The sequence below is a fragment of the Polyodon spathula genome, chromosome 19, assembly GCF_017654505.1.
Source record: "Polyodon spathula isolate WHYD16114869_AA chromosome 19, ASM1765450v1, whole genome shotgun sequence".
NCBI lineage: Eukaryota > Metazoa > Chordata > Actinopteri > Acipenseriformes > Polyodontidae > Polyodon > Polyodon spathula.
The window spans coordinates 33,428,255-33,450,788 of NC_054552.1; the positions used below are offsets into that span (position 1 = coordinate 33,428,255).

At 41.3% G+C, this 22,534-nt stretch overlaps 3 protein-coding genes across 5 annotated transcripts in view; 1 reads left to right on the forward strand and 2 right to left on the reverse strand.

Annotated features, from left to right (window-relative positions):
- LOC121294667 (ras and EF-hand domain-containing protein-like) overlaps nucleotides 1–5,729 on the forward strand; it is an 11,841-nt gene extending 6,112 nt beyond the window's left edge. For both annotated transcript variants that reach the window (XM_041218632.1, XM_041218633.1), the window contains exons 9-17: nucleotides 141–223; nucleotides 347–572; nucleotides 823–936; nucleotides 1,260–1,404; nucleotides 1,888–1,969; nucleotides 2,452–2,566; nucleotides 3,103–3,216; nucleotides 3,314–3,390; nucleotides 3,729–5,729. In XM_041218632.1, coding sequence (XP_041074566.1) covers nucleotides 141–223; nucleotides 347–572; nucleotides 823–936; nucleotides 1,260–1,404; nucleotides 1,888–1,969; nucleotides 2,452–2,566; nucleotides 3,103–3,216; nucleotides 3,314–3,390; nucleotides 3,729–3,831 — 1,059 coding nt within the window. In that variant the 3' untranslated portion in view covers nucleotides 3,832–5,729. The remainder of the gene's footprint in view (nucleotides 1–140; nucleotides 224–346; nucleotides 573–822; nucleotides 937–1,259; nucleotides 1,405–1,887; nucleotides 1,970–2,451; nucleotides 2,567–3,102; nucleotides 3,217–3,313; nucleotides 3,391–3,728) is intronic.
- LOC121294668 (small EDRK-rich factor 2-like) lies at nucleotides 5,481–8,633 on the reverse strand. The gene is made up of 3 exons (XM_041218634.1): nucleotides 8,526–8,633; nucleotides 6,293–6,401; nucleotides 5,481–5,924 (listed from the first exon to the last, which is right to left on the reverse strand). Exons 1-3 carry the CDS (start codon nucleotides 8,530–8,532, stop codon nucleotides 5,858–5,860), a joined length of 183 nt encoding a protein of 60 aa, XP_041074568.1. The 5' UTR covers nucleotides 8,533–8,633; the 3' UTR covers nucleotides 5,481–5,857.
- A 2,365-nt stretch (nucleotides 8,634–10,998) lies between these two features.
- Nucleotides 10,999–22,534, reverse strand: part of fkbp16 (FKBP prolyl isomerase 16) — a 39,142-nt gene continuing 27,606 nt past the window's right edge. Inside the window, exons 2-6 of one of the 2 annotated variants that reach the window (XM_041218088.1) lie at nucleotides 22,023–22,240; nucleotides 21,067–21,237; nucleotides 20,730–20,807; nucleotides 12,706–12,819; nucleotides 10,999–12,045 (exon numbers count right to left, since the gene is read on the reverse strand). In XM_041218088.1, the coding sequence (XP_041074022.1) occupies nucleotides 11,959–12,045; nucleotides 12,706–12,819; nucleotides 20,730–20,807; nucleotides 21,067–21,204 (417 nt within the window). In that variant the 5' untranslated portion in view covers nucleotides 21,205–21,237; nucleotides 22,023–22,240 and the 3' untranslated portion in view covers nucleotides 10,999–11,958. The other variant, XR_005946785.1, reaches the window with a different exon arrangement.

Consider the following 22,534-nt stretch of genomic DNA (forward strand, 5'->3'; position numbering starts at 1 on the left):
GTGTTTTGATCCAGCGGTTACGGAAATTGTGTGTTTTGTTGACCCTCAACTTTGACTGTGCCTGCGTGTGTGTGTGTGATCTAGGGCTGCATATGCTTGATTGATTTTTATCTATCTGTTTTCTTTTTTATTTTCTTTAGCACCTCTCACCCAGGGGTCAAATTCCAATAACCAGAGTGAAGCCCAATGAACAAAATGGGCTGCATGTCATTAGCTACAGCAGGTAAGAGTGAATACAGGAGCATTGTATTGAACTATTTTTTTTTCATTTATTTGCATAGTTAATGGCACTTCATAATGGAAGTTCATTAGTAAATGTATTACCTTTGTGTTTGTTTGTTTTAAGCTTTGCTGGTGAAGACAACAGTAATGCGTTGGATACGTATGGACCCACACCTGCTAAATACTCTCAGGTTGCCAGCTGGGCTGACAACTACCTGGACAGTGGAGTCTCCGACTCTCACGATGCCATCAACGATCAGGACTCCAGCAATGAGTACGACAGCGATCACAGCAACTACTCGGAGGGGACTGTGCACTACAGCTACTCCTGTGTGCCCTCAGACATTGAGGTAGACTCATTAAAACAGCTGCTCTACATCCATGTTCAAGGGGGTACTATGGCATTCCAGTCATGTTATTTTTAGCTTTTGCTCAGCAGCGACAGTTTTCCTTGAAGAGAACTGGCAGAATACACCACAGTTGCAGTATACTGTTACCTTTTTCACCCTAAAAGGACTGCCCTCTCTCGATTGTGCAATCAGTCTCCATATACTGTAGGACATTTTAAGAATGTTTTTTCCCCTCTGCCCTGATTTCCAGATGTCTGAATTGAAGTTGGAGAGGACGCTCGATATGGAGTCCTCTTTGGCTGTGGGCCGCCGCAGTTCTGTTGGCTCTTCGATTAGGAGACGCCTTCCAGCATTCAGCCCAAAGGTACAGAGGTGGACCTGCATACCTGGGGAGGGGTAGGAGCTGGGCACTCAGGGGCATGGTGATAGTGCTATGTAGGGGGAGTGTTTGGAGCTGGGGACTTTGAACGAGGTTTGCCTGGTGCTTAGCCTTGGGGACTGGGAGAGCGGGTTGTTGAACGGTGAGAGTTGGACTGGGAGGCTGTGTGTAGGGCAAAGTACCAAGATAAGGAATGGGGAGAGATCTCTTTATCTCCGATTAATTGAGTCTAGTTTACAGGAGCTGAGAGCAGGGATCCCACAGGCATCCCAAATACAATCCCAAATACAAGCTGTTTTTGTTCACAGCTGGCTGATAGAAGAACGGAGGATTCCCAGGAGCCGGGTCAAATGTACAGGCTAGTCCTCGCGGGGGACGCGGGAGCAGGGAAGTCCAGCTTTCTGCTACGACTGTGCATGAATGAATTCAGAGGAAACATCCCCACAACGCTGGGTAAGGAGAGTCCAAGTGCTGCAGACCTACTGCGTTGTACTCCCTTCATAATGCATCTGTTTTCAAATACACCATGTTTATGTTATTAGTACTGCTGTGATCTGGTAAAGCTAACTAACAAAGCTTCACCAGTCCTAACAGTGCCAGTATATTGGAACTACATAAGCACTTGTATATTCAGGTTGTCAACAGCTAGCAGTAATGCTGGAGATGAGCTGCTTGCTTGTTTGTATTGGTGATCTGCGTGGCAGTTATCCACATGTTTCAGTTGATCCTACCGCTAGCCCCTATCTGTTTTGCACAGTAGTTCTCCTGGGCAGATGCTGTTCTCTGGGCTGCCATGCATGCCTTTGAGACAGACCTGCCTCGTCTCCCAGGCAGTAATGCATGTCCTGAAGTTTACCTTCTTGGTACAAACACAAGGTGGATTTTGACTAGTTTTAACATGGGTCTGTGTCTGCATTGTGCCTGTATCTGCATTAGGAGTTGATTTCCAAATGAAGAAGTTGTTGGTTGACGGAGAGCGGACAATGTTACAGATCTGGGACACTGCAGGACAAGAGAGGTTAGAGGTTTTAAAAATGAACATTTCTATTACAGGTAAATGTGCATTATATAAATGGTGCTGTATCAAAAAAGCTTTTCATTTTTTAAAAAAAACCCTACTACATTGTAGCTGATAAAAGCCTTGTAACCAGACTCTAATGTTAAGCAGATTATAGCCCTGGGAGTGCACAATATAATATAATGTACTGTGCATTCACTATCCAAATTGCACTTGTATATTATTCTGTATTATTGATATTTGAATATACATGTGTGAGAAATCTTGATTTAAAAACGTGAACCAAATAATATTAACAGGGATGGAAATAAAGACTTCCATTGCATAGCAGTTTCACCCATTCCAGGTTTTACTGCGAGCTTGAGTAGCCGCAGTGCATCTAAGAAGCTCAGGTGAGGAAATCCTAGCAAACCAGGAATGGATCAAACTGCTATGCAATCAGTCTTATTTGCATTTCTGTATTGATCGGCTTCTGTTTCCAGGTTCCGCAGCATTGCCAAGTCCTACTTCCGAAAGGCACACGGGGTGCTTCTCCTGTACGACGTCACCTCTGACAGGAGCTTCCTGAATATTAGAGAGTGGATTGATGAAATCCGGGTATGCGTGGTGATCGTTTTTGTATTCCGGGGCCTCCATGAGTAGGCACACTGTACAGCTGGGGTTGACTTTTAAAAGCTCAATTGATGCATGAGTATGGGGAAACAGAGCACCCCCTGGTGTTGGTCTCAAGTATTTTTTGACAAAACATGGTAACAATTTACATTGTGTCTCTGACTACTGTGTAGTTACATGGTAGTTGCTTTGTAAATTACATGTGTACTTAACATTGGAATTGTGTATTTTTGCAGTTACAATGGACTTAATGTGTACATATTTTTGCATGATATAACCCAAACCCTGTTCTGATACAATTGTGTACTTATATATTGTATAAAAAGATGTACATGTTGTAACTATGCAGAAAAACATTGCAGCTGTGTGTAAGTACACACTAAGTAACTACTATGTAAATACACAGCAGTGTACATTGTTACCCACAGCTGTTGTAGGACCAGTAGCTCAACAAGCTCTGATTAGTAACTCTGCCCTTTTTTAATGACACTAAGGGGTCAATGTTTTTTTTTTTTCTTTAGGATTCCACAGATAACCCCATTCCTCTAATTCTAATTGGAAACAAGTGTGACTTGAGAGCAGAGATGCCGGAGTCCAGCTGTGTGAACACTGCACACGGGGAGAAGCTAGCCATGGTAAGCGCCGCCCGCCAGGGACCTCCTTTAGAGCAGTCATGAAAAAGACTGTTGTGAATAATATACCCGGATTCAGAAACTGATTTCTCATTTGCAGACGTACAATTCCCTTTTCTGTGAAACAAGTGCTAAAGACGGTACCAACGTCGTGGAAGCTGTCCTGCATCTTGCAAGGTAATTGTATTTTGTGTGTGTGTGTGTGTATATATATATATATATATATATATATACACACATACACATTTCTGGATATGATTTTAATGTAATTGGGTGGGAGTACAATCATAATCGGGTCTGAAGCCTGGCTCTGGAATTCTGGATTGCTTATCCAGTGTTCATTAAGAGAACTACAAACCCTTCAGTGGATTTTAAAGAATACCAGTCCTTCTGGAGAGGAAAATAGAAGATGTGGTGGGGAGGCACTTATTTTCTGAAACAAGCTGCAGGGATACTGTTAACAGTAATTCACATTTTATAGGCATGCCTTTTATAGTTTTCTTCCGTTTACTCAGGGAAGTGAGAAAGAAAGTTAACATTCAGCAGACTGCCGAACCAGTCATGAAACTGAGTATCCAGGATGGGAAGAAAGCACTGACAAACTGCTGTGGGATGTAGACACCACCGTCTCTCCTGGCATCTGATCATGCCCAAGTATTGTTTTGTGAATAGATCCAAAATACAGCAAATTAACATGTAGGCAAAATCGGGCAAGTTTGGTTGGGTGGTTGCACAGTCAACACAGCTGATCTTTTAATGCTTTTGCTGACATTAAAAAAATGGGATTTTAAAATTCAACAATTTCGAACAAGAACAACATTTGCTATTGCTTCATAGTAAACCCTCCTGTTGCCTCCAGTAAGCATGAATAGCAAACTGATCACATTTCAAAACTGTACAAGATGCATCAGGGTATGTGTTTTTGTGGATTTTTTTTTTTTTTTTGGTGATGGCACTAGTACATCACAACAGCTTTAGCTCCCCTTGGAGGACTTAGTATTTTTAAACTGTTGCATGTAGGTAAATAGTTTGTGTATATTTAACCACTATATTAGTAATGTATTTTGTACAAAAAAGTTGTTTAACATGAACAAAAATGAAGGGCTGTATAAAATTAATGCTGAAATTATGTATATGTAAAACTGATTTGTATGGGTGTGTTGGTGTTGAATTTATTATAGTTTTATAGGAAATAAAATATATATATATGTATTTGTTACAAAACTTGCATTCTGATCAGTAGACACAGGCCAGCCCATTTAGTATCCCACACAAGCATCAGTGAAGAGATCTATTTAGATGTTATCACAACTGCATGAGCAGTTACAGCAGGACATGTGTCAGATATTCTGTAAAAGTTTCTTGAGGTTATCAGACCTGGCCACAGTGCCTATGTTAGGCTGTGAACTGCGCATTAAATGCCGAGTCACTTATTATAAGACATTCATTTAACATCTCATCCACAGGATGGAGCACAACGAGGTGAAGTGACTTGCTCAGTGTCACAGAGTGAGTCAGTCAGTAGCAGAGTTGAGATTTGAACTGGTGACCTCCTTGTTATAATCCCTGGACTTTAAGCACACTGCCTACTTATATAGCCAACTTATTTACTCATTCATGTTCCGAATCAAAAGACACATTCTGCAGAATCTCTACATGTTTAACATAAGAGGGTGCACTTAAAAACTTGCACTGCCCCCAAAAACATAATTTGTTTCCAGTCTTTTAAACTACCTAAGCATATAAAGAGTTTTCAGTAACTGACTTCCATACAATACTGCTATTCTACTGATCGATTCATGTTAGCCCTTAATTTAAGGTGGCTGTCATCCAGACTGTTTGCATTATTCCTTGCTTTCAAAAGATTTTACATATTACAAAAGGTTCTGTTCTTTACTGTAAAGTGCTTAGGACTCAAATTATTGCAGAGGCAGTTCAAATTTAAATAAAAAGGGGGAGACAGACAGAGCCCCATATAGACTGCAAAGATGCACAGACTGAAATCTCTACTGCAATTAGTATTCAAAAGTACAGGAGTTGGCTTTTAATGACCATTTCACCCTATGATTTCCCACAATGACTGATACTTGTTTAAGCACATGTGCGATTTCAGTACTCACATGTGCGATTTCAGTACTCAGTCTTGCTAGCCAGGATAAACTTCCCAGCCAGCTTGCATAATCTCAGGATGCAAACATCCAGAAGATCCCATGTAAAAGCCCCATTTACAAAATGACAATTGTACACACTAGAAGCAAGACCACAGGTGAAATAAAAAGCTAGAGTTTTATTTAACTTCAAGTGGGAGGCAAACTCTGATACAAAAATACAAGATTGTTATATAGATTCAAGCAGGGGCATCTGCTCTTCTCACTTTACACTGTAAATACTGCTCAGAAGAGTGAAGCTCATGCATGCTGATCAAAGTGCTGCACCCAATTCAAAACTGCTCCAGTTAAAACACAAGCCAGAAAGGAGACCATCAGAAAGCTATACAGCTCCCCTCCCCCCACCCCAATAAGAATTACAAGAAAGTAAATCTATATATTGAAACTTGGACAAAAGGAAAATAAAATCCCAGACAGGAAGCTTGTGTCAGAGATTGAAACTTCTCTTGTAAGCGATGGTTAGTCCTCTTGCCATGTTATTTGGGCTTCTCCTGGGGCTTGTCCTTGGCTTGTTTCTGTTTCTGTTTCATTATCTCAGCATCCCTAGAAAGACAAAACACCAAGTTTATCGGGATATGCCATTTACTGTACAACACCCTTTATCTGAAACAGAGGGGTGGACACCCCCCCCCCCAAAACATTTACTAATAGTTAGAATAAACCCACTGCCTGTGACATGGGTTTCTACTGTACTGTTAAGAGGCCCTATCATCTTTCCAAGCAAACGGAGCCAAGCTCAGAGTTGTATTCATGTTAATTACAATGTGCTCGTTACACACAGGACTAGAAACTAACCCATGCAGAGGAGTGCATCATTTGTCAAAATATATAATTTTCTGCCAACACTTGTTTCTCCAAGGTTATTGGACAACGTTTATGTACTCAAAGTAGAACACCAACAGCCTGACTACCTCAGCTTCCGTGCAGCAGCAGATAAGCCATCATCACTTCTTTTTCCTTTGGTGCAGTCACTCTGCTTCTTGGCATTCTTCTGACGTGCAAGTTCACGCTGGTTTCCCCCTGTCAACAAGACAACAGAATGACAGAATGATGGGAATAGCCTGACTTAAGAAATATATTATTTTATCTCAAACTTATTTTCCAAATCTCTACCTCCCTTTAAATGTTAATTAGTTGTTAAACCAGCTCTGCATCCTAAAAAGAGAAGACTACTAATTAAAAAAGATTAAGATTATTTCTCTTTGCTTCAAAATCAAGGTGATTTTAAAATGGACTTGCTATCCGTGTACACTGTACTGGGCATTTTACACTGAAATGAATCTGTCAGGACAACTCAAACAAGTGAATACAGCAAAAGCACAACAAACTAGGCAACTGCATGAATAAAATGCAATTAGGATCAGTAATTAACCGAATTTGCCATGTCTGTTTGAATTAAATTAAGCAAAACCAAATCAGACTCAGTTAAGAGATGAAGGTAAAGTGACACTTGTTGACAGCTTTTTCTGAGATGAATACAGAGATGGTGTGATCAAATAAAGCCTGAAAACCTCAATATAAAATAAATAAATCTTTGAAACGCCCCAATGCCTAAATCACCTATGCCAACTGCAAGTACTCGGGAGTAGATCACATTGCCAGATACACTGGTGGTCTACTAAAAAAAAATACATCATAAAAACGCACAGAATCGTACAATGCATTCATTGAAAAGGTGCGGCACAGCTTAAGAGCACATTTCATTAAAGTGGTGCATTGGTTACCCAGAAAACTCAGATTTCATGCCAAGTGCATAACAATGGGTGTATCCCAGGACTTCAGAGTGCGAGGAGAGGCGCAGTTCCCGTCCCTGCCGCCTCTTGGCTCGAAGCTCGTCTCTGCCGCTGCAATGCACAGACTTCTAGTTTAGAACGATTCAGACAACAAGCAGCCACCAGAAGCTAGTGCTGTACTTCATCAGTTGGGCTGAACCGGTTTTAACCCAATTATGCAAGATGTAATGCAGAGCGTAACAGACACTTAAGTCGTCTTCCAAAATGACACACTACACTGACGATCAGTACAAGCTCAAAACCTGCCCAAACAAACGCCAACCCAGCAGCAACACACGAGTATTCTCTTGTAAAGGTGGTCATGTAATCTGTGAATAGAACAATTGTGTCTAAACGCATGTTAAACTTGGTTTCTTTACTTAACACTTGTGTGTTTGAAGTCAAGCAATGTGCAGTGCATTCACATGTTCCTGCAAGAATATAATGCAATGTATAACAAACAGTCTCAAAACAATACTGCACATTTAAAACACACATCACATCTGGGAACTGGTAGGATAACGCCCTATTAATAGTTGCTCTGAAAAACTTTAAAAATGATGACAGCGTTAAGTCAAAAGAGCTATGCGGGCTGCCAAGAACATGCCCGAATCCAGACGCACAGGCTGTGCTAGAAATTTCGATTACGTGGCAGAGGGCGCTGCAGCGCCACAGCCTCGCCTGCACAGCACAGGCAGGCATTGCAAAAACAACAAATCACAACAACACTTTCAAAACCAAACAGTGCACAACGGCAAAAAAAAAAACACAAACGAACAAACGCACGATTTATAACATGTTTACACACATGAGCATATTTTGTTGTTTTGAGAATTTCAGATACTTGTTTAGGGTGAACTAAACACCAATAGATTTGTCCGACGAGTTTGTGCGTTTGAGCACTAACATTGCTAGAAACTTCGTCTGCTTATTTTTTCAAAGAAGCTTCGTTTATAGCCAATCTTCTCAAGTACGAAGTATTTCATTTGATGCTTTATAACAAACTTAAAAGTTTTCACTTTGTTTCATCGGCTTCCAAACGACTAATGAGGAACAATAACAAAAATTGCATCCCACAAAAGAACCAATTTCACTTTAAACACCAGACGATATTCGAGGCTTTTGTACAACAGACAGCTGTGATTTTGTTTTTTTAAAAGTCTATTTAAACTCAAAGTGGAATATGAATTATTATCGACAATGTACGTCAGTGTTTGGCCTAATTGCCAGCACACGAAGCCCTTACTATACCAGCCTGCATGCGTTACAATATAAACGTGCGACAGGCACAGCATTTTAATAACAATTAAAGCGCTATGTAATATAAACATAAGTAACAGAAACGCTCAAATAAAAATAAAAAAAAGCTTACTGGTCATTTTTTTTTTAAATTTTCTTTCCTTTTAGTTCCCGTTAACGCACCACACGGGCTTTCGCTCAGTCTTGACAACGTCACCAAACGCCACGGCTACGCGATATTTCAATGTTTTAAGACCGTCATTTTCTATTCTGATTGGCTACTGTTCCAGTTTCTGCCTGGTTTGGATTTTCTGATTGGCTACTGGTAGGAGTTGTTGCTAGGTCTTGTGTTTTTCTCCCCTCAGCTGTTTTTTTTTCGTGTTTGGAAAGTCATTCGCGGGTAAGGGTTTGTCCTCGTCCGGGGGTGTCGGGAGTGTTAATGCCGCTTGTTGTTTACCTTTCAGCACAGAGCAGTGTGGTCATCTTGATGCAGGACGGGGAACGGCTAGCAACGAAAAGGCAACGGGTGACCTGTGTGCCGAGTCGAGGGTCTCATTGTTCAGTGCTGGGACCTTCACAACAGCAGCCTGTTTGACAATTACTGTGCCCCAGTCCATGCAGCGCATTCACGTTTTAGTTACACTTCCAAAATATAAGGCTACTTTATATTTTAACTGCTTTATTATATATATATATATATATTAATATAACACACACCACATGTAGTGTGTGTGTGTGTATAACATATATATATATATATATCTATAGATATATATATTATATATATATATATATATATATATATATATATATATATATAGGCAATATATATTGCAGGTTTCCCAAGACTTTATACATTATAGTATGTAGATGTCTCTTTTCACGAGTTCTCTGCTTCAGTCCTACAGTACATGGCAATTCAGGAATACACGCTGGTTTATTGTAATACCTACTTGTCATTAAACACGCAACCCGCTCAGGTATTTATGTATATATGGTTTTGTTTTTATTAAGAGGTGTGACTGATTGAACTCATGAAACCTGACATGAGGGTCTGTACCGCTGAGGTAGCTTCAGAATGCGACCAGCCACAGATCTGGAAATCGTCTCAGGCGTCTAAAAGCAGCTCAGAGGTCAGCAAGGCCTTGGTCAGGAGACTGGAGTATACCTGCTTCCATATGAGCCCTGGGCAAATGCAGAAAACCAGGGAGGACTTTTACAAGGTCACGGACGTCCTGGGCGTTATTGACTGTACACATGTTGTTTTTAGACTTGTACCCACTCAGTTATTTATGTATTTCTCTATTAGGTATGACTCAAGCTGTTTTGCAAAGGGAGTCACAGAGTTTTCCCCTGTACTGTACAGTGAAGGGAGAGGCCCACATCACCATGGGTTGTTTTGTTTTGTTCCTGTCTGGGTCCAATCCCAACTCAGCCACTGACTTGCTGTGTGTGACCCTGAGCAAGTCACTTAACCTCCTTGTGCTCCGTCCTTCGGATGGGACGTAAAACAGAGGTCCTGCTGTAAATGACTCTGCAGCAGTTTAATCTATAGTTCACCCCTAGGTCTCTGTAAGTCGCTTTGGATAAAAACATCTACTAAATGACTAAAATAATAATGATAATGTGTCAACATCATACCTTATGTTCTTAGTGCAAAGTTGCATTTTTACACCCAAGGAAAGAATTCTGAGAGTGGGACAAACCCTCCTCTTCTGAGAACCCCCCACCCCCCTTGGGTTGCCTGGCTTACTAGCTCTGTTAGTTCAGTAGAGATCACATTAACATGTTATTTTGTTTCTCTCTTCCAAGGCCCTGTACAGTCCAACACGCACACACACATATACTGTGGCTGTTTCCGACCTGGCGTGGTCTGTGCTGTTTTCACCAAAGAAACTGAACCTGTGGACGTTTGTAAAATAATGTCTGATCTTATGGTGGTACTGGCTGCACTGAATTCGAGAAAAAAACAGAGGAGGTTGTATCCCCGAAATAGAGTTTACCGGCTTCGGATATCCTTTTTCAGTCTAACTGAAGAACAAGTCTTTGACCGCTTTCGTCTGAATAAGCAGTTCATATATGACTTGTGCGAGGAGTTAAAGGGGGATTTGGAGTGTCACAGAAACACCAATTATGCTTTGCCCGTGCCAGTAAAAATGACTTCTGCCCTCACGTTCTATGCCACCGGTAGTTTCCAGAACGCGGCCAGCGGCTCGACTGGAATCAGTCAGGCGTCTATGTGTAAAAGCCTCTCTGAGGTCACCGAGGTCTTGGTCAGAAGAGTGAAGAAGTATATCTGCTTCCCTATGAGCCCTGGGCAAATGCAGAAAACCAAAGAGGAGTTTTACAAGGTCACGCAGTTTCCAAACGTCCTGGGTGTTACTGACTGTACACACGTTGCTATCAGGGTACGCAGCGAAAACGAGCCCGCTTTTAGAAACTCCAAGGGATTCCACTCGGTGAACATGCAGGTAGTCTGTGATGCCAAGAACATCATAACTAACGTCCTTGCAAACCACCCTGGGTGCGCTGACGACGCTTACATTTTATCAAAGTCTCGTTTAACAGAGATATTTGAGATGGAAATTACCAGTAACTGCTGGCTTGTTGGTAAGTTTGCCAGTTCGTATATATTGGACAGATTTATTGGTTTTGTTAAATAATAGCAGTGATGACTGTTCAGGCTCTGTGCTTCTCTTCTTGTTCAGGTGACAGCGACTATGACTTGAAGCCTTGGTTGATGACCATTTTATTGTCTATTGCATAATTTATATAGCACCTCAGTCATCACAAAATGCCTTACAAATATCAGTAACCTTAACAGGTGATAGCGTGTTACCACTGCCTTCATGGAAGGGGCTTCCTTTATTGATTGTGATCTCCAAGAAGGGGGAGGTGAAGGCTCAGGATTGAAAGTGTAACAGTGTAGCAATGACTCGACATGAGCTTGTGAATTCAGATCTAAACTGTCTTTTTTTTTTCTAGGTTCGCCAGTAGTCTTCTCTCTAGCACTCTTTCAGACTTTAGTCGGCGGAGCATTGTGTCCTTGGAAGGTATGTGTTCTTAATAAGCCACACCCTTTTGCAGGACAGTCCAGGGCAGTCTTGGCTGGTGAGAGAAGGTAAGAGGAGGTCTGAACTCTACATGTGAAGAAGGCTCCTGGGTCTGGTCTATCTAATCACTCCTTCCATAATCTTTGGGAATACTGATGCACACTAACTCATGTGCCCCTGTAAGAACAGTGTTTTGGACCCACACTTGTTTCTTTGCTCTTACCATAATGGCCAACGGTGTAGTCTCAGTGAATATCATGTGAAATAAAGTTCAACTGTTATTTAACCACAAAGAGTGAAAGCATGTTTATTTTAATCTGGAATGTGCCCTTCGCGGCAAGGATTCTTTTCAAAGATTGGTTATTTAATGGTAAGATTGGTAAATTCTGGCACATTATCTTAACTGAACAAAACAGAGCATATAAAGGATAACAATAAAGGACCCGCTCCCCCTTTCTTTATTGGGAGGTAACACTGCACTTTACTGGAGTAAAGGGAGTTTAAGGGAAGCGGTTAGTTTCTTGCTGAAAGGATTATTGATGTCACTAAGCTGCCAACAGCCACCACTATAGCAGCAAGCAGCAACTCCCATGGAATTCCCTGTACAAAAGGGAAAACGGACAATCATTTATTAAAATACTAGAGAGGAAAAAAAAATGCATGCTGTGCAGTGTTTCTGAATTGAGCATGTGGTTGAATGCATGCTCTGCAGTGTTTCAGAACTGAGCATGTGGCTGAATGCATGCTCTGCAGTGTTTCAGAATTGAGCATGTGGTTGAATGCATGCTCTGCAGTGTTTCAGAATTGAGCATGTGGTTGAATGCATGCTCTGCAGTGTTTCTGAATTGAGCATGTGGTTGAATGCATGCTCTGCAGTGTTTCTGAATTGAGCATGTGGTTGAATGCATGCTCTGCAGTGTTTCAGAATTGAGCATGTGGTTGAATGCATGCTCTGCAGTGTTTCTGAATTGAGCATGTGGTTGAATGCATGCTCTGCAGTGTTTCTGAATTGAGCATGTGGTTGAATGCATGTTCTGCAGTGTTTCTGAATTGAGCATGTGGTTGAATGCATGTTCTGCAGTGTTTCAGAATTGAGCATGTGGTTGAATGCATGCTCTGCAGTGTTTCTGAATTGAGCATGTGGCTGAGTGCATGTTCTGTGTTTCAGATCTGGGTGGGAACGGTGGGCAGGTGGTTTAGAGCTGGAGGACACATTTACTGGTTTGTTTCCATCACCGTGTTGGTAGCCACAGTACTTACTGAAGGTTTTTTTGTCAGTGGTTTCTGGTTCTGGGTTGGTTTCGGCTTCCATTTTGGCGTTTCGTTATCACCTGTCTGCTTCTTCACCAGCTTGGAGAGCTCAATGTGGATAGCCTAAGAACAAGATACCATGCACTGTTAAAATACATCTGCAAAACTACAGAAATGCAGCAGTGTAGCTGTAACAGAGTGACTCTTACTTACTGGTAACATCTTGTTCATTTGCAAGTTTACAGTCTGGTATGGTGCTGCATTTTCCCTGTAATCTTATAGGATTTGTTAACCGTGTATACTAAGAATGCATCTGCAAGTGAAATGGCATGACTGGGGACTTGACAATAATACATGAATAATAATGTTAAAAATGCAAAACAAAAGGTTTTTATAGTTCCTGGGGTTACTGAAAGTGAATGAAGTTAGCATGCAAATTACTTTTACATTTTTTTGTGGAAGAGCTCAATAATACAGTCAACTTTGTGTGCAGGCAAATTTTGTGATATACAGACAAAGGCTGTCTTATTATGATTCACGATTGGGACAATACCGGCTTGATAGGTACATTTACCTGTCACAATATTTGCCAACCTACATCTTTCAAAAGGTAGCTTGTAGTAAAATTATATGCAAGTCAAATATAGCTGTTGTAGACTAACCAGCCAGCAGGTGGCAGTGTAAAGCTAAGAACTTCTGTATACTAACAATCACATTTTTTGTCTGTTTGACACACAGTGGCTTTTGTTTTCGTTTTTTTCCCAGCAGTGTGCAGAATGCATATCCATAGCTTCAAGCAATCTAATACTCAGAACAGTAAAGAGTTTATTGGAAATGTTTGCTTTGTGCTAAATTACGCGACTGGAGATGACTCTCCCTTTTACTACAGAGTGTGCAGTTAAACATATATTAATGTAAATAATAAAAGTGCGAAAACGTGCTTAAAATCATAAATCTTGTGTCTAGGTCTGTAATTTAAAGAGCAAAACGAACCCAAGCCGCAAGGCCTGTTTACAGTGTGTGTGTGTGTGTGTGTGTGTGTGTGTGTGTGTGTGTGTGTGTGCACAGTGTCATCCATTGGCCAGAATGTCTTGAAACATATTATTACGTACAATGCAAAATATATATATATATATATATATATATATATATAGAGCGCACAGTGTCACCAGTGGCCAGATGTTGAAACAGAAATTATTATACCACAATGCAAAATGTTTATTGTTGTCTTGTGATTCACAGAACAACGTTCCTCTTCACGACTACAATCATCGGTTTTCTTAACCGACATGAGTTTCCCTGAAGTAAGAGATATGTTTCAGTAATTATACTTCAGCAAAATATAGGGTTGACTCTAAATGGCATAATTGTATAATATGTAGAATCACAGTAATTATACCTCTGTTCTAGATCATGTTGTTCTAAGTTAGTAGTGATCTGTGAAAGGAGAAGGCTAGTGTAAACAGGAGAGCACTTTAGTCAACATAGAGAATTTCTTTTGTGAAGTCAAAATTTGGGAAAAACATATATACATGCTCTGTATTTCACAGAAAGACCATGCCATATGTTTTTAGTACCCCAGCTTACCTATGCTTTACTAAGCTTTCCCTACACTTTATTACACTTTGCTATACGTTTACTATAGTAAACTTTTATAAGGGTAATTTTGGCAATATCAATTATGAAGTATTAAAACACATCCAAAAATTATATTTCTGCTGCCTCTATCTTTTCTTTCTGCAGTGTCTCTTAAGGCAAGGAAGTTGTTTGAGAACAGAGCGTCTCATATAAAACACACAGCGTGTCCACACCCTGAATGCTGAAACAATAAAGACGCCCCTCAACCCGGACAAGCGCTCGCTGCAACGGGAATAAACAGCAGGCATGGCCCAGGGGCTGATGGATCCACGGGCTCGTCAGCTAACGCATTGGAACGCATCAAGCGTGTTTATAAAATATATATTTTGCCTTCAAAATTTTTCTGAAGGTAGAGGACTGACTGAATTTCCTTTATTATTAAAATAGAAGATTTTGTTTATCCATGTTTTGCTAGCACTTCCCCTGGATTTTCTCAGCCAAAGCTCTCTTTGCTTCTTCATCATAATTTTTATACTTGACTTACTTGACTCAGAAAATGAATACAGCTAAATATTTATTTTATCTTAGATTTTTAAATCTTACTCTTGTCTAAAGACCCACAGAAGGATCAATCTCCGAGGGATGATCTTTCTGGGCAAAGCAACTCTTTGTTCTCCCCTGATACCCTTTCCCATTTGGGAAACCAGATCACGAAATGTAAATCCATAATTGGTTTGGGAAGAGATAAAGGTTGGGAACTTGTTGCAAACTTTTTATTTTTATTTTTTTATCATAAGCCATGCAAAAGATTTGTATAACTCCTTTCCAGTCTTATCTGAAGCACTCCTTGCACTACAGATTCTCTCTATCTCGAACCATCCTTCTTTCGCTGGCTGTTTTTTTTTTTTTTTTTTTGGCTGTTACGCTCTGTAAAGCACATTTCTGTATCACGATAAAGTGGTTAGCCACCCCTCTATATTATTTTGTTTCTGTATAAACCCAGCCTCATAAGCCACACTTTTTCATATGCCGTACATTATGTGTTATCGGACAGGGGGAAATAAAGTGTTTTGTTCAACAAATAGAATCTAGTTACAGTACATAATTACAGTACATAAGAGTTGTTGACTCTTTAGGATTGGTATTTGATTTCATGTTCTGCTGCTATATTAATTGGTGGTTAACACAGACTTCTAGTGATGATGACAATCGTAGACTGGGGGCGTGAGGAGGAATCAGACACTGGCTAAACAATGTTTTATTAGCTGTTATATTGGTAACAATAACAAACCACTGGGAGACCACAGTGAAGTAAGGGAAACAACCTGTTTCATGTTAGGGTTTTATTTAAGGAATGTTAAACTCGTGAAGACCGGTAAGCTTTCCTGTGCACCAAGCCTTAAAGGAAACTGTTTCTTATATGATTAAAAAACAAGTGGAACAAACAAGGGGTTTGTCTTGGAAACGCTATGAAAATATGACTATGGTGAGACTGTTGGTTTCTGTTTAGTTTAGTTTTCTGGCATTAAAGTAGTTCATGTGGGGATATGAAATTGGAGACAAATATTTGAATCAGTAAGATTGATACTGAAGAGCTGCAGTGAGAGGTTAGTTTGGTTTACATGCCCATGCAATGACTGGCCTCTGAAAGACTAACCCATGTATTCCACTGGGAATCTGACAGACCATACTCCAATGCAAAACCACTCAGCCACCCAGTTCCACAAGAAATGGAGAATGGAGTCCAAAAATCTAACTATCAAATTCAGCTGAACTTGACAGGATGTAGGTGGATTAAAGTTGCTTTAAAGAGGCAGGCTGCCATGCTTAAAACCAGATTGCAGTGTCTGTGCCCAGTGCAGACTGCTCTTTATATCTTGCACCAGTCAAAGTGAACAATGAAACAGCTGGCCGAAGCAATTCGCGTGGCCAAAGGGTCATATTCTTGTCACTTGGAGTTCAGCTCTTCTGAGACAGTTTTCTTCACGATCTGGTATTCTGAACTGACCTGTTATCCGAACCAACCATCTTGTCATGAACTGAGCAGAGTTTTAAATAAACAAAAACACCCTCAGCCCGAGTAAACTGCATGTGTAATTTAATTAGATTCCTGAACTACTGCTCCATTCTCTGTGGTTTAGAGAAAAGTGGTTTGGCAAGTATAACAAGCCTAGAGAACAGGATAGGGCTTGCATTGCTGGAACTGGAGCCACAGGGAACAACACAGGTGGGTAGTCTCAGTTGTCTACAGTTACAGATGATCAGAGAGATTATGGATGGTCTGTATCTTGCCATTGTTGTTGATTAATAGACTGTAAATCGCCATAAATGATAAATCATAGCGAACAATCAAGTCACAAATGCAGTGTTTAGACTCAATCGAAATACAAGAGAGTATAGAAAGTTGCAATGCTTGCAATTGGTTACATTGTTCTTCTGCTGATTATTGCACACCGTTGGTGGGAGACGTTTGGCCCATCGCCTCAAGCCTTACTGCTCCCCAGCTCTGCAATTAGGTCAGTATAATGAACGCCTTGTCTTGCCTTGTTGCAGTTATGCAAGACTAAGATACGCAAGCACCCAGCCAGAACTCAGCTAAGCCGTACCTTACTTTCCACCCCATCTAAAATCAAGAAGAGGTTCACAACATCCTAACCCATGTCCAGTATTTGTTGGAGGGCAGTGTACATCACACAGTGTAAACATATGCATGCTAGCATAGTGCATATCAGCATTTTTAAATGTATTGTTTTCTCACATGGGTGTGCTGGGAGAGGTGGAGCAGGGAATCCCCACGCTCTCCGATGCACAAAGACTTGCCTTTTCTATTTCTTGGACATCAGCCAGCCTTACCACTGGCAGCAGGGAAGCTGCCATACATTCTGAACCACCCCCTTTGGCAAGAACAGTGACCTGCTCTGTGACACAGGTGGAGGTCAGATTGTTAACTGACAGGCCAGGCTTGAATTCCCACTTACATTGTTTTCATACAGACAGCAAACAGGCCAAAGCACAATTAGTGGAGCCTCTGCACTGAGGTCTGCAAGACCGATCTTTACATTAGAAACCAAATATAAGAAATCAGCAGTTATAGATTTGGTCATCTTACTGATGCCATCCCGTGCATAGAACACAAACAATCAGCATGTCAAACTGCACTGGATAACATCTCTTCTACAATAAGAGACACCATATTCAATGACATGATATTAGGCATATTCCTAGATGCATGTCTTTGCAAAGTTACTGTAATTCCAGCTTGATGTTACTATTCTGCACATTGAAATGTGTGTTTCATTAGGTTGCTCTTTACATTACCTGCTGCAAGCAGTCCCATCATTGGAATTGTCATTTGAAGTGTAAAGACAAAAGCACATTTTCAGAGATGAAATCAATAACCAGAGCTTCATAAAACCAGCAGTATGAATCAGATATATATTCTGTTTACAACCAGAATCTTTTTTTTTCTTCTCCAAAATAAAAGACAAATTTAAATGTAATAATATTTCAAGCAGGAAAACATGTATCTCTAAACGGTCACAAAATAATAATAATAAAATGCTTTCCATCTGAAAATAGCAGTCCAAGCAATCTTCTACCAAACACATTCAGGAATCAGTTTAAACTCTGGGAAGTAAAACGTGATTTGATGTCACTTATCAGATGGAAATAATTTGCTATTTGAAGTCACTTCATCTGACTGAAACAGACTCAAAACCTTTCCTGTTGGTATTAGTCCTGTGACGTGGATGACATTATCTGCTGGTCTCAGATTAGGAACACATTGATAATGGAAACACAATTTTAACAGGTGAAGCACAATGAAATGCAGAGGACACCAGTGGAAGTGAAGTGGCAGTGCTTTGTGAATGTTAGCATCTAAAACAGGGAAGAAAGAAGAATGCTCAATTGCGCAACAGCAACACTAAAAAGTTAATTTTAAGGAAAGTGGTTCTTAAATATCTTGTAAACATATTAAAGAAATACAAGTTTAATTAAGAAATGGATCATTTCTGATAAGCAGAGACTTCTGGGTTTGGGTGTGCATGAGATTTAAAAAAATTCTGTATCATAAACAGTCTGCTAAACTATAAAGCATATTCCTGGAGAGGCGAGTCACTCAGTTTAGCTGGATAGGATAGGATAGGAGAGTCACTCAGTTTAGCTGGATAGGATAGGAGAGTCACTCAGTTTAGCTGGATAGGATAGGAGAGTCACTCAGTTTAGCTGGATAGGATAGGAGAGTCACTCAGTTTAGCTGGATAGGATAGGAGAGTCACTCAGTTTAGCTGGATAGGATAGGAGAGTCACCCAGTTTAGCTGGATAGGATAGGAGAGTCACTCAGTTTAGCTGGATAGGATAGGAGAGTCACTCAGTTTAGCTGGATAGGATAGGAGAGTCACTCAGTTTAGCTGGATAGGATAGGATAGGAGAGTCACCCAGTTTAGCTGGATAGGACAGGAGAGTCACTCAGTTTAGCTGGATAGGATAGGAGAGTCACTCAGTTTAGCTGGATAGGATAGGAGAGTCACTCAGTTTAGCTGGATAGGATAGGAGAGTCACTCAGTTTAGCTGGATAGGATAGGAGAGTCACTCAGTTTAGCTGGATAGGATAGGATAGGAGAGTCACCCAGTTTAGCTGGATAGGATAGGAGAGTCACTCAGTTTAGCTGGATAGGATAGGAGAGTCACTCAGTTTAGCTGGATAGGATAGGAGAGTCACTCAGTTTAGCTGGATAGGATAGGAGAGTCACCCAGTTTAGCTGGATAGGACAGGAGAGTCACTCAGTTTAGCTGGATAGGATAGGAGAGTCACTCAGTTTAGCTGGATAGGATAGGAGAGTCATCCAGTTTAGCTGGATAGGATAGGAGAGTCACTCAGTTTAGCTGGATAGGATAGGAGAGTCACTCAGTTTAGCTGGATAGGATAGGAGAGTCACTCAGTTTAGCTGGATAGGATAGGATAGGATAGGATAGGAGAGTCACCCAGTTTAGCTGGATAGGATAGGAGAGTCACTCAGTTTAGCTGGATAGGATAGGAGAGTCACTCAGTTTAGCTGGATAGGATAGGAGAGTCACTCAGTTTAGCTGGATAGGATAGGAGAGTCACTCAGTTTAGCTGGATAGGATAGGAGAGTCACTCAGTTTAGCTGGATAGGATAGGAGAGTCACCCAGTTTAGCTGGATAGGATAGGAGAGTCACCCAGTTTAGCTGGATAGGATAGGAGAGTCACTCAGTTTAGCTGGATAGGATAGGAGAGTCACTCAGTTTAGCTGAATAGGATAGGAGAGTCACCCAGTTTAGCTGGATAGGATAGGAGAGTCACTCAGTTTAGCTGGATAGGATAGGATAGGAGAGTCACTCAGTTTAGCTGGATAGGATAGGAGAGTCACTCAGTTTAGCTGGATAGGACAGGATAGGAGAGTCACCCAGTTTAGCTAGATAGGACAGGAGAGTCACTCAGTTTAGCTGGATAGGATAGGAGAGTCACTCAATTTAGTTGGATAGGATAGGAGAGTCACCCAGTTTAGCTGGATAGGATAGGAGAGTCACTCAGTTTAGCTGGATAGGATAGGAGAGTCACCCAGTTTAGCTGGATAGGATAGGAGAGTCACTCAGTTTAGCTGGATAGGATAGGAGAGTCACTCAGTTTAGCTGGATAGGATAGGAGAGTCACTCAGTTTAGCTGGATAGGATAGGAGAGTCACCCAGTTTAGCTGGATAGGATAGGAGAGTCACCCAGTTTAGCTGGATAGGATAGGAGAGTCACCCAGTTTAGCTGGATAGGATAGGAGAGTCACTCAGTTTAGCTGGATAGGATAGGAGAGTCACTCAGTTTAGCTGGATAGGATAGGAGAGTCACTCAGTTTAGCTGGATAGGATAGGAGAGTCACCCAGTTTAGCTGGATAGGATAGGAGAGTCACCCAGTTTAGCTGGATAGGATAGGATAGGAGAGTCACCCAGTTTAGCTGGATAGGATAGGAGAGTCACTCAGTTTAGCTGGATAGGATAGGAGAGTCACTCAGTTTAGCTGGATAGGATAGGAGAGTCACCCAGTTTAGCTGGATAGGATAGGAGAGTCACCCAGTTTAGCTGGATAGGATAGGAGAGTCACCCAGTTTAGCTGGATAGGATAGGAGAGTCACCCAGTTTAGCTGGATAGGATAGGAGAGTCAACCAGGTTTAGCTGGATAGGATAGGAGAGTCACTCAGTTTAGCTGGATAGGATAGGAGAGTCATCGAGTTTAGCTGGATAGGATAGGCGAGTCACCCAGTTTAGGTCATAGTTTTGTGTATTTAGTAGCAGATCAGTAGTTCAGGAGTGTGAGCACATGGCATTTACTGACTTTAGGCTTTTCAAATCATAAGCACATGGATACATAATCGTTCTTGAAATCTTGACACTGCTGTAGGGCAAACAGCGATCACTGGAAAACATGCTGATTATTCACCTTTGTGGACGGTTCAAGCTTGAGAGCTTTCTTCAGAGTCTCCATTGCTTCCTGGAACTCCCCTTTATCTGACAGTAACTGCAAAGAGAATGGTGGAAAATAATTATTTATAAAATAATTCTGCTTGGTTCTCCTTGTGATACACTGGAATATTATTTACATTAATCAGCTTGCAAGTTTTCCCAACCATTGGCATATAATACTTCCATAATATCCAGCAGCCCATGCTGCATAGTACAAGCAAATCCCAGAACAAGCAACTTGGTGTTAAATGAAGCTTTTCAGCAGCCCAGTCTTGGGCAACTTGCCAAATAGAAGTAAGCACAGAGATTCTCACCTTTCCTTTCCTGAAGAGAGCTTTGACATTGTCTGGGTCCAGCTCCAGAACAGAGCTGCTTGTTTCCAGAGCGTCGTTGCACCTCTCCAGCTTTATGTGCACAGCAGCCAGGTTATTGAGACACTTCAACTCGGCCATCCCTCAGCTCCTTGTGCTCTGGGGAAGAGGCGGCTGGAGGGGGCAGAAGGAGGACACAGCACTGAGTATTACTGGAGCGGGGCGACGAGTAAAAAACCCTGTCCAATCAGCACTGATGTGTTCAATATCATGTGGTGCCCTTTGACTGCTGACTTCACCTGCTGGTCATAGTTATAATAGAAAGAAGACAGTAACAGCAAGACTAGGTCACCATATCACATGATTTCTCTGGAATCAGGAAGTAATAGAAAGCAGCTGGCAACTTGGATTCTGCAGCCTCAGATCATGATTTCAATTCAACAATGGATGGTTGTCAACATCCTAAAAATGTAAGGTGAAAGTAAAGAGAAAAAGAAAATACCATTTAAAGCTGCTCAGCCTTTAAAATGAGTTTATATCTTCAACCCCCTAGCCCAAGAACAGCTCTGGATCCCAGTTCAGTTTTCTCTCTGTTTATTTTTCTCTTAAGCAAAACAGGAAAGCGATGTCAGACATCCTGTTCATCTCACACAACACTCCACCGATGGCAGAATTGTAAATATTAAATTGAATGTTATTTTTTGATTCCCAGCTGCAAACTTCCAGAACCTGACTATCTTGAAAACATCAACTGGCCATAGCTAACAGGGCCACAGTGTCTTTCACAACAACACAGCCCTGCTCTGATATACCAGGGGCAATGATCTGGAGATTGGAAAGAGATCATGCTTCTAGCTTAAAGGGTACTTGAAGTATGGAGTGCTAATAACTGGCTGAAATGGTTCAGGTGGCGTTGTGTGATACGCTGCATGGAAGACAAGGAATGCTGGCAACCTTACCCGAGGCGGGTGCCGAGAGAACCTGCAGCGCAGTGCTGTAGGATTGGAGAGCCTCTTGGTATTCCTCCCTCTGGAAGTAGTAGTTTCCTCGCTCTCGCTTCTGGCTCCCAATTCTGATGCAGTCTGAGGCAGACAGGTACTGGAGAGAGGGGCTCTCTCTGACCTCCAGCAGCTGCAGCTCGTACAACAGGGAGGCGTCCGCTGGGATATCAGGGTCCCTTCAGAAAGCAATCACAGGACCCCCATTTAAACAGAGCAAGCTTTAGCACAGCACAGATTCATAGGAAAACGTGCTGCTGCTAATGTGACTGCTACATTTTCCCACATAGGCACTGCTTATGAAACAGCAGGTACGGTCATTATTTTGGGGAATGCATAATGTAGTCTAAGTGGACAATAAATAACACATGCTGGGTAAAGCCCCTATGAGGAAATCCAGAGCAATCTCAAATGGTTATATAGGCATTGCAGAAAATCCTTCCTGCTCTCTTAAACATTACACAATCGGAGTA

Coding starts and splice junctions, on each gene's coding strand:
- LOC121294668 (XM_041218634.1), bottom strand. Junction 5,925..6,292: donor GCTGCTGCACGGAAGCTGAG/GTAGTCAGGCTG, acceptor TTGTCTTTCTAG/GGATGCTGAGATAATGAAAC.